Source organism: Schistocerca piceifrons, chromosome 5, assembly GCF_021461385.2.
Source record: "Schistocerca piceifrons isolate TAMUIC-IGC-003096 chromosome 5, iqSchPice1.1, whole genome shotgun sequence".
Lineage (NCBI taxonomy): Eukaryota > Metazoa > Arthropoda > Insecta > Orthoptera > Acrididae > Schistocerca > Schistocerca piceifrons.
In genome coordinates, this window is record NC_060142.1 from 233672411 (window position 1) to 233684934 (window position 12524).

The 12524-nt window shown below is 43.9% G+C and overlaps 1 protein-coding gene across 1 annotated transcript in view; it reads right to left on the reverse strand.

Moving 5' to 3' along the window:
• The window catches only part of LOC124798259 (anoctamin-8), a 197921-nt gene that overhangs the window by 154747 nt on the left and 30650 nt on the right, over positions 1–12524 (reverse strand). Inside the window, exon 5 of the mRNA XM_047261579.1 lies at positions 1417–1533. Coding sequence (XP_047117535.1) covers positions 1417–1533 — 117 coding nt within the window. The remainder of the gene's footprint in view (positions 1–1416; positions 1534–12524) is intronic.

The window sequence follows — 12524 nt, forward strand, 5'->3', positions numbered from 1 at the left end:
ACTGAAAAACATCAGCAAGATGCAATAACTGCTGTATAGTGAAGAAGACTAATGACATCTGGTAAATAATCCAATTGGCTGTTTTGTCGAAAATCATAGCATTAAAAAATATCACATGTAAACCAACAATGATGAAGCTGTTATGTTTCCTGCAGCAAACAAGATAAACCTGCTAGAATAAGATTTTCACTCTACAGTGGAGTGTGCGCTGATATGAAACTTATTAGCAGATTAAAACTGTGTGCCGGATCAAGATTAGAACTCGGGACCTTTGCCTGCTAGTGTGTTAGGCCAGTAGTAACTGAACAGAGTATACTGGGCACAATATGCTGAAAAGTTTGTTAGCAATCAGTAAATACACAAGAAAAGCACTACCACTGTAAATGTTGGAGTGATTGTGTTAGAAATTTGAAATATTAAAAGATAATGAATACTGAGCACTTAGAATAGAAGTAAAAAATGCAAGGAAAAGGTGTAAAAGTGGTATAGAAGCAGTGGAGTAAGCCAACACGTCTCCTGAATTCCAGTGATTTAGGAGAGAGTGGGCACACAAAATATTTCTCCCAGCTAAATACTTTCCTCCTTTTGTACTGTTTCCCTATACTTTATGCCAGAGATTATAACTATTTACAACATTACTGAAATCAGCAGTGACTAGATGTGAATGTGGAATTGTTATTCAGCATTTACAGCTTACAGTATTTGAACTAATGAACATAATGATAAAAGTGAATGCTTGCTCTAATTTAAAAAAGGTATGACATATTTTAGTGCTCAGTTTCAGTCTATTGCTATGTAGACATGGATCTTTGGTTGTCCATGTCACAGATAGCTTAGAGTTTATGCCCAATACATAAGCCTGTTTGAAAACTGTTACTCCTGCTCCTTCTAATTTTGCAACTCAAAGTGTTGTTTCCCCTTACTATTATAAAAGATGGATTAATTTGATACAATCTAACAAACTTACTGTCATAACTGTCATTTTGATTCTTCTGTTAACATTAACAGGAAACTGCACAAGCTGTGCAGCCCAATTCAACTCATCCATGCAATCAATGTTTCAACTTCTCTAAAACATTTAAATGTCAAACAATCGTGTACGGAACATTTATACAAGAGAACAACATATCAAAGTAACATCTACTGGTCAAATGAACTGCTATGAATTATTTGGAAGTTAATTCTACCACTATCATAACAGTAATAATAGGACAACTGTCTACATCCTAGATGACAATAAGATAAATTAATTTTGCATTCAACAGAAAATACAACTTTCATAGTTCTAAACTAACTTTAATGAGTCACCTATCATGAAGTAATGCTTATTTAAACTCACAAATCTTGCTAGTTTTCAAATAATGTGCAAAGAAGAATAAATCAGACATAGAATACAAGACACAAAATTTGTCTTACCCAAAGGTTGCTTGCGAAAGAAGTCACGAACCCATGACTTCTGTAGCTTCTGGAGTGATGGAAGATCATGAAGTGGGAAGACTTGGGAGATGATTCCAGCAGACAAGCATTTTGGCACTGCAGAAAAAGTGTTAATTTTACTTTAAACTAGTAACTGCCTGCAATTAAATCCTCAGCAAAGGTTGCTGATGTATATATTTAATATAAATACCTTCCATTTCAAATTAATTATGTGAACTCTGAAGTCAAATCTAAGATAAATCTCAAAGGGTGGGGATAATTATTATCTGAAGGGGGAAAAGTAATGATAAGGTGGGGAAATAGGAAGGCAGTGAGAGACTGAAAGGACAATGAGGTCAAAGAAAATAGTCAGGAATGAGACTACACTGATACTACGCTTAGAATATGCCAGGTTTGGCTGCTTTTCAGGCAATATGTCTTACGAGGAAATGACGTACCTACATGAAAGGACAGAACCCTAACAAGGGGGGGGGGGGGGGGGCAGTGAGGCAACACGAGAATCCAGGGAAACAGATTTACACTGAAGTGATAAAAGTCAGGAGTAGCGATATGCGCATACAACGATGGCAGTAGTATCGTGTACACAAGGTGTAAAAGGGCAATGCATTGGTGGAGCTGTCATTTGTACTTGGGCGATTCATATCAAATAGTTTCCAATGTGATTATGGCCACATGATGGGAATTAACAAACTCTGAACATGGAATGGTAGTTTGGACCTAGACGTGTGGGATATTCTATTTTGAAAATCTCAAGGGAATTCATTTTTCTGGGATGCACTGAGTCAAAAGTGTGCCAAGAATACCAAATTTCCAGCATTACCTCTCACCCGCAGAACGCAGTGGCTGATGGCCTTCAATTAATGACCAAGAGCAGTGGCATTTGCGTAGAGTTGCCAGTGCTAACAGATAAGGAAAACTGTAAAATAACCACAGAAATCAATCTGGGACATACAACAAACCTATCCGTCAGGACAGTTTGGCGAAATTTGATGTGAATGGGCTATGACAGCAGACAACCAATGCAAGTGGGTTTGCTAGCAGCACACCACCTACAGAGTCTCTCCTGGGCTCTTGACCGTAACAACTGGGGCCTAGGTGACTGCAAAACCATGGCCTTGTTAGACGAGTCCTGATTTCCGTTGGTAAGAGCTTATGACTGGGTTCAAATGTGGTTCAGATCCCATGAAGCCATGGACCCAAGTTGTCAACAAGGCACAATGTAAGCTGGTGGTGGCTCCATAATGGTGTGGGTTGTGTTTACTTGGAACAGAATGGGTCCTCTGGTCCAACTGAACCGATCATTGACTGGAAATGGTTATATTTGGCTACTTGGATACCATTTGCAGCCATTCATGACCTTCATGTTCACAAACAATGATGACATTTTTATAGATGAAAATGTACGTTGTCACAGGGCCCCAATTGGTTGGTTGGTTCGTTGGTTTAAAAGAGGGGAGAAGGGACCAAACTACGAGATCACTGGTCCCTTGTTCCTAATAAAACACTGCCACAAGTATGAGAATAAAACAGACAAGACATATAGCACAAAATGGAAAGAAAGGAAAAAGCACAAGAACGAAGCAAAGGCAATGAACACTAAAAGGAAAAGTTAACAACAGAGAGATGCTAGAAACAGAAGGGAGTAAAACAAGAAAGCAGTTTATAGTGGCTGGCCAACCACGAGAATAAAAAGGAAAAGCCAGCCACTCTGCAACACATTAAAACCTCCACCCTAAAAGCACTAGGGTGGAGGACACAGAGGGACAAAGGACACGTGCTAAAACTTAGATTAAATGATAAAACCCACCCTCACAAATAAAACGTAAAACTAAATCAGCTAATGAGGCGTTGTCGGATAAAATGAGCAGCAACAAGTCCGGTAACCCAAGATTTTGTCGCTGGGCTGTCAAAGTGGGACAGTGCCCCAGAATATGGGCCACTGTCAACCAGGCACCACACCGACAATGAGGTGGGTGTTCACGGTGCAGGAGGTAACTGTGGGTCACCCAAGCATGGCCAATGTGGAGCCAGCAGAGGGCAACTGATTCCATGTGAGAAGCCCGCATGGAAGACTTCCACACATTCGTAGTCTCGTTAATGACACACAGTTTATTTTGGGTACTGTTATGCAATTTCGTCTTCTAAAACTGTAAAACCCTGTGGGGTAAATCAGAACACAGGTCAGGTTCAGATATGCCCATCTCCAGAAGCGGGTTCCGTGTAGCCTGTTTGGCCAGCCTGTCGGCTAGTTCGTTGCCTAGGATGCCAACATGTCCTGGGGTCCACACAAACACCACTTAACGACGGGACCAGTCCAGGGCATAGATGGACACCTGGATGGATGCCACCAAAGGATGGCGAGGGTAGCACTGGTTGATAGCTTGTAGACTGCTCAAGGAGTCAGTACACAGAAGAAACGATTCCCCGGGGCATGAATGGATGTGCTCAAGAGCACGAGACAGAGCCACCAGTTCGGCAGTGAAAACACTGCAGCCATCGGGCAAGGAATGCTATTCAATATGGCCTCTGTGGACAAACCAACATTACCATCAGCCATCGAGCTGTCGGTGTAAACCACCTCAGAGCCCCAGAACACTTCAAGAATCGAGAGGAAGTGACAGCGGAGACCCGCAGGGTTAACGGAGTAGGGCCAGGCGATGCTTCAGCCTACAGCTACACCACAGAGGAGTACGTGAATGGACGTCTAGGAGAGATGGCACAGGTAAGGACTCCCGTTCAGACAGAAACAATTGCATGCAAACCGCAATCATTAGCCCTGACCTGGGCCACCTATGCGGGAGGCGGTGAACTGCCTTGGTTGGGAAATGAAGATGGTAATTAGGATGTTCAGGAGAGCTATGAATGTGTGCAATGTAACTGGCGAGCAGTTGTGCACGTCTGATCTTCAATGGAGGGACTCAGCTCCACCAGTATGCTTGTCACCGGACTCGTCCTAAAATCTCCTGTCGTTAGTCGAACTCTGCGATGGTGCATAGGGTCAAGCAAACGCAACGCTGAACCATAAATAACACTCCCATACTCAAGGTGGGATTAAAGAAGGGCTCCGTAGAGCAGCAGCAGCAGCAGCAGCAGCATGGATCAATCTGCACCCCAGTTGGTGTTGCTCAGGCAGCAGAGGGAACTGAAGTACTGCCAACACTTCCATTTAAGCTGACGAAGATGAGGAAGCCAAGTTAAACTAGCGTCGAAAACCAGACCTAAGCAGTGATACGTCTCCATTACAGTGAGTGGATCGTCATTAAGGTAAAGTGCTGATTCTGGATGAATGGTACGACGCCGACAGAAATGCATGACACGTCTTCACGGCGGAAAACTGGAAGCCATGGGCTAGAGCCCATGACTACGCCTCGCGGATGGCTCCCTGTAGGCGCCACTCAGCAACACCAGTACTGGAGCAGCCGTACGAAATGCAGAAGTTGTCTGCATACAGAGAAGGTGAGACGGAGGGCCCGACAGCTGCTGCTAGACAGTTAATGGCTAATAAAAATAGAGAGAGACTCAATACAGAGCCCTGCGGGACTCCATTCTTCTCGATATGGATGGAACTATGGGAGACACCAACTTGGACATTGAAAGTATGGAGCGACAGGAAGTTTTGGATAAAAATCAGCAGCGGGCGCTGGAGACCCCACATACAATGTGGCAAGGTTATGATGTTGCCAGGTCGTGTTGTATGCTTTACATAAGACAAAAAAGATGGCAACCAGGTGTCTGCGTCTGAAAAAGGCTGTTCGGATGGCAGACTTGAGGGGCACAAGATTATTAGTGGTAGAGCGACCCTGGCGGAAACCACCCTGACATGGAGCCAGTAGGCCACATGACTCCAGGACCTAAACCAACCGCCAACTCACCATACGTTCCAGCAGCTTACAAAGAATGCTGATGGACCGATAGCTATCCACATCAAGTGGGTTTTTAACAAGGTTTGAGCACCAGAATGAAAGCGTTCTCCCGCCATTGCAATGGAAAGACGCCATCGTACCAGATCCGGTTGAAGATGACAAGGATATGTACTTGTAGTCAGATGATAGATGTTTAATCATCTGGCTGTGGATCCAATCAGGCCCTGGAGCTGTGTCGGGGCAATGTGCATGGGCACTGAGGAGCTCCCACTCTACAAATGGGGCATTATAGAATTCACTGTGGCATGTAGTGAATGAGAGGATTTTCCCTTCCAGCCACTGTTTGAGAGTGCGAAAGGCTGGGGGGTAATTCCCTGACGCAGAGGCTTGGGCAAAGTACTCGGCAATCACGTTTGTGAGGTAGATAACATGCCATTTATGTTAACACTGGGAACACCTGTTAGGGACTGGTACCCGAAAACAAGTTTGAGTGTTCTCCAGACTTGGGAAGGTGATGTATGGCACCAAAGGGTTGAGATATATCACTCCCAACACTCCGGCTTCCATCGTCTGATAATTTGGTGAATGCGGGCAGGGTGCCATCTAAACACTATGAGGTGCTCCAGGGAAGTGTGCCACTTACGCCGTTGTAGAGCACGCTGATGCTCCTTAATTGCTTCAGCGAATTCCGGCAACCACCAAGGGACTGCCTTACACCGGGCGCACCCTAAAGAGCAAGGGATCACGTTTTCTGCCGCAGAAACAATTGTTGTAGTCACCTGCTCAACCATCACATTGATGTTACCATGTGGAGGAGATTCAATGGTGACAGCAGAGGTGAAAGTTTCTCAGTCTGCCTTGTTTAAAGCCCATATGGGCAGGCGTCCGTGGGCCTGACACCGTTGACAGTGACAGGAAGATGGGGAAGTGGTCACTACCACACAAGTCGTCATGTGCTCTCCAGTGGATAGATGGGAGAAGTCCTGAGCTGCAAATTGATAAAACAATGGTCAAGTAATTACCATGAGCCACACTGAAATGTGTGGTGGCCCCAGTATATAAGAGGCAGAGATCAAACTGAGACAGTTAAGTTTTGGCATCTCTGCCTCCACCAGTAAGCACAGTGCCACCCCACATAGGGTTATGGGCATTAAAATCTCCCAAAAATAAGAAAGGTTTAGGGAGTTAATCAATCAGTGCAGCTAATACATTCAGGGCTACTGCACCATCTGGAAGAAGATAAACATTGCAGACTGTTATTTTCTGCGTCGTCCTTATTCTGACAGCCACAGCTTCAAGAGGGGTTTTAATAGGCACAGTGTCTCTACAGACTGAGTTTAGGACATACAAGCAAACTCCACCTGACACTCAATTATAGTCGCTAATGTTCCTGTAATATCCCTTATAGCCACAGAGGGCAGGAGTCCGCATTGGTGGGAACCAGGTTTCCCGGAGGGCAATGCAGATAGCAGGTGTAAAGTTGAAAAGTTGCTGTAGTTCAGCCAGGCGGTGGAAAAACTTCCGCAATTCCAATGGAGGATGACATCATCATGAGACTGGGAAGGCAGTTTACACCTCAGGGTCACCTGCTGCCACTGACTTTTTGCCTAAGCAGTCTATATCCATTGTGTCTGAGGGTCTGGTGAGATCCAGGTCCTCAGCAGACGCCAGAATCTCCACCACATCCTCAGAAGTAGAGCTTGTAGGTAGCAGTGGTGTGGATGCCACCACAATTTCCTTGGTCTTAGGGGTTTTCTTTTTTGATTTCTCTCAGTGCTCCTTGGGTTTCCCTGGCTGGGAGGACTTAACTGGCTCAGTGAGAATGAGCATGAAGCTCTACGGCCAGCTGCTTTTGAGCTCTTCAGCCACTGGTGGGTGTCATCTTTCCCACCAGCAGAAACATGGGAAGGGAGTGACCGAAGGAACCCCTTCTTAGCGAGAGAAGCTGAAGAAGACTTATGCTTCTCCATTTTAGAAGTAGGGATGAACGTCCCCAATGGTTGGGGGGGGGTGGGGTGTGTTGCTCCCAAAGTAGGTGGTGCAGGAGTAACAGCGACGGAAGTTCCACCCATTGTCAAGGAGGTAGGTGTAGTCTTCCGGCTCTGAAGTGTGACGGGTTGACGGAGCTGACAGTGCCAGAACTGTTGCAGCAGTGGCAAAAGACGATGTCATACATACAGGATGTAGGCATTCAAATTTTCTCTTAGCCTCAGTGTAGGTCAGTCGGTCCAGGGCCTTGTGCTCCACGATTTTCCTTTCTTTCTGGAGAATCCTGCAGTCTGGATAGCAAGGCGAATGGTGCTCTCTGCAGTTGACACAGATAGGAGGCGGGACACATAGATTATTGGGATGTGTTGGGCGTCTGCAATCTCAACATGTGACGCTGGAAGTATAGCAGGATGACATATGGCCGAACTTCCAGCACTTAGAGCACTGCATCGGTGGAGGGATATAGGGCTTTACATCACAGCGGTAGACCATCACCTCGACCTTCTCAGGCAATGTATCACCCACAAAGGCCAAGATGAAGGCACTGATGACAACCTGATTATCCCTCGGACCATAGTGGACACGCGGGACAAAATGTACACCTCGCCGCTCTAAACTGGCGAGCAGCTCATCATCGGACTGCAAAAGAAGGTCCCTGTGAAATACGATACCCTGGAGCATATTTAAGCTCTTATGGGGCGTGATGGTCGCAGAAACATCCCCCAGCTTGTCACAAGCAAGCGTGTAACGTCCGTGACTGGGCAGAGGATGCTGTTTTTATCAAGACTGACCCAGAGCGCATTTTGGACTAGCCCTCCACCTCCCCAAACTTGTCCTCCAAATGCTCCACAAAAAACTGAGGCTCCATGGAATGAAAGATTCCCCATCAGCTCTCGAACATACAAGGTTCTGGAGTGAATAAAATACGCTACCATCCTTAGCCTGATATTTCTCCCATGGCATGCTCAGGGAGGGGAACGATTTGGGGTCATACTCCTGTGTGATGAATTGAGCTCGTGAACGCTTAGAGAATGCTGGTGTTTCACCACCAGCAAGAGATGATGGACTATGCTTCATCGCGTGTCATCTGCCCCGATGCTACCCACTCCGACCAGGGGCCCTCCCCACAGGTGCCACCCAGCCACAGCAAAGGCCACCTGGCAAGATGGTCATTGCTGGGAGTCTTGATGCCCCAGGGGGATGGGCATCTACCCCTTGGCATATGTGGGGAGTTAACAGCACAAGCATCAGCAGAGAGATCCCTATGTGGTCAGGGGGCTACAACCAACAGGGTACATGGCGGCCCCACCACAATGGACTGGCTACCGTGCTGGATATCAGGTGCAAAGAAGTCCATGGTAATCATTAATGCAGAAACCGACATTGCATGGTGGAAAACGCACCCAGAAAAGGTGTCCTAGCCCAAGAGATGGAGAATGAGCGGGACTGAAATGTGGCGATGGAAAGCGGGCTAAAGATCTCAAGGCACGATGGACACGATGCACCATGTAAGGTGTTCTTCCCCAATTGGCTCGCTCTTTGCGAAAATTTTGAAGAATGAAGGTCAAACCCAATAGGGGACCATCACATGAAGGCAGAAACCTGTGAAACTCCTTTTAGTCACCTCTTATGACAGGCAGAAAAACCTCGAGCCTATTCTTACTGCCGGACCTGAAGGGGGGAACAGGGGCCCCAATTGTTCACGATTGGTTTGAAAAACATTCTGGACAGTTCAAGCAAATGATTTGGCCACCATCAAACATTTATGAGACATAATCGGGAAATCCTGCACCAGCAATATGTCCGCAATTATGGATAGCTATAGAGGCAGCATGGCTTGATATTTCTGAAGAGGACTTCTAATGACTTGTTGATTCAATGCCACGTCAAGCTGCTACACTACACTGGGCATAAGGTCGAAGTGAAGCTGTTGTGTTGTGGATCAATAACGCCATCCACAAAACTAGAAAAGGAATACATGAGATATTATGATGATGATGATGCAACATCTACATCTACATCTACATTTATACTCCGCAAGCCACCCAACGGTGTGTGGCGGAGGACACTTTATGTGCCACTGTCATTACCTCCCGTTTCTGTTCCAGTCGCGTATGGTTCACGGGAAGAATGACTGTCTGAAAGCCTCCATGCGCGCTCTAATCTCTCTAATTTTACATTCGTGATCTCCTCGGGAGGTATAAGTAGGGGGAAGCAATATATTTGATACCTCATCCAGAAACGCACCCTCTCGAAACCTGGTGAGCAAGCTACACCGCGATGCAGAGCGCCTCTCTTGCAGAGTCTGCCACTTGAGTTTGCTAAACATCTCCGTAACGCTATCACGGTTACCAAATAACCCTGTGACGAAACGCGCCGCTCTTCTTTGGATCTTCTCTATCTCCTCCGTCAACCCGATCTGGTACGGATCCCACACTGATGAGCAATACTCAAGTATAGGTCGAACGAGTGTTTTGTAAGCCACCTCCTTTGTTGATGGACTACATTTTCTAAGCACTCTCCCAATGAATCTCAACCTGGTACCCGCCTTACCAACAATTAATTTTATATGATCATTCCACTTCAAATCATTCCGCACGCATACTCCCAGATATTTTACAGAAGTAACTGCTACCAGTGTTTGTTCTGCTATCATATAATCATACAATAAAGGATCCTTCTTTCTATGTATTCGCAATACATTACATTTGTCTATGTTAAGGGTCAGTTGCCACTCCCTGCACCAAGTGCCTATCCGCTGCAGATCCTCCTGCATTTCGCTACAATTTTCTAATGTTGCAACTTCTCTGTATACTACAGCATCATCCGCGAAAAGCCGCATGGAACTTCTGACACTATCTACTAGGTCATTTATATATATTGTGAAAAGCAATGGTCCCATAACACTCCCCTGTGGCATGCCAGAGGTTACTTTAATGTCTGTAGACGTCTCTCCATTGATAACAACATGCTGTGTTCTGTTTGCTAAAAACTCTTCAATCCAGCCACACAGCTGGTCTGATATTCCGTAGGCTCTTACTTTGTTTATCAGGCGACAGTGCGGAACTGTATCAAACAAGAAAGGTTCCTACTACAGAAGATTATTGTTCCTACTTTATGTATTTTTTAAAATTTGATTTTCTTTTATAAATGCAAATAAATATCTGTTCATCTGCTACATTTTCTATTCCCCAGTTCCTTCTAGATAATTTAACTACAACTTATTTTCCACCACCCATCCTGTTCCTCCTATCTTCATCATCTTTTTGTTAACTAAGCAGTGACCTTAATCAATTATTCCAGTAACAATGCAACACAGAAAAAAAGTCTTGAGCAGTTATTTAGTTAGTAGCCATCTTTAAATCTCAACACTAAGTATGTTATCTACACACATTAGTTTAGATACTAGTGTGCTATTACATTTAAATTTACTCTATTACTTGTGGAAAAATAAAAACACTTGCCTTGTAAAACAGAGAAATTTGTGTATGGATGTACGCAATGTTAGGTGGATGACAGGGCCCAAGATGATCGAACAATTTTCTCGACAATGAAAGGCCAAGCTGTGGCATTAACATACAACAGTATTTCTACAGGCATACCAAAACATACAGTTCAGGGATGTGAAAGACTTTTACATCACCCACACAATGGGATAGAGGAGTGAGAGGATATTCCTTATTCAGGATAAAACCTGCCCTCACAGAGTTCTAGTACTAGCTAATTTACTCACCCAATAAAAATGGAAACTAGAGATTGGGCTATGCAGCACAGCAACAGTGACAGCTTGTATGTATTGTCACAGTGACCTTATCCAAAAAGGGAGCCACATGATTTCAGTGATTTACTCTTTCACTGAATATTACACATACACTGCACTCAGTCAAGTTTGCATATTCGGTTCTCAATCATGTTTTCCATTTATGTGTCGTATTTTGTGTACTTTAAACTATAGCTGCAAGTAAGCTGTTGATACTGACATTGCTGATATAAAACATAAGATCCAGTTCTTTCAAGGGCCCACTGATTTTAAGGATGATGGATTGTACATACAAATGTAATTCGCTGTTAAAATCAAGAAGTATTCTGCTAACCTTAGGTGCATAAGTTTTTCATTAGTGCACAAGTTGATTCACAAGGCAATTCCCATCTGATATCTTTTCCTTCTGTGATAAGGTAAGATAATTAGAACTGTTTGGCTGTGTCAGCTATTAGCTTACAATTCCTTGATGCAGTCAAAAAATTCTTTTAATTCATAGAAGAGGTTGGCAACAAGCCATTTATTTAATGTTTTCCTAAATTCATGCTCTGAAAGGTCTTGTACCATCTGCAGAAGCTTATTAAATAGTTTGTGGCCCACTGTTGTTGTCGTGGTCTTCAGTCCAGAGACTGGTTTGATGCAGCTCTCCATGCTACTCTATCCTGTGCAAGGTTCTTCATCTCCCAGTACCTACTGCAACTTACATCCTTCCGAATCTGTTTAGTGTATTCATCTCTTGGTCTCCCTCTACGATTTTTACCCTCCAATACTAAATTGGTGATCCCTTGATGCCTCAGAATACGCTCTAGCAATCGATTCCTTCTTCTAGTCAAGTTGGTCCACAAATTTCTCTTCTCTCCAATTCTGTTCAATACCTTCTCATTAGTTACGTGATCTAGCCCACTAGCTCATAGTTATTGATTGACTTTGATAATCTATGGTATATCGTATGTATGGAGTTGGTATTTCTCATGTTGTAGAAATAATATTCATGGTCACATTTTACTTCATGTAGATTCTTTTTGTATATGTTAACACTCGGTATATATACAGATTTATAACAGTCATTATTTTACAATCAAAGGACAAGGGCTTACAATGTGCTTTACACTGAGTACATGTAATGACTCTGATTACTTTCTTCTGCAGAAGTAATGTCTTGAACATGACTTGAGTTTACCCAGAGCGCAAGTCCATATGACAAAGTACTTTGAAATAGTGTAAAATAAGATATTATAACATAAGTTTCTGGTAGACATTTCATAAGACATCTTAATAATTAAATTACTCTGGATAATTTAACAGTAGTGTATTTTACGCATTGCTCACAGGACAATTTACCATTTAAGTATAACCCCAAGAACTTTATATAACAGGGATCATTAAAAGGAATTTTGTCCTTTAGACTAAATTCCATTTTGTGTGTTTTATTCTAGTTCAGGACAAATACATTTGACCTGAACCAATATGACGTT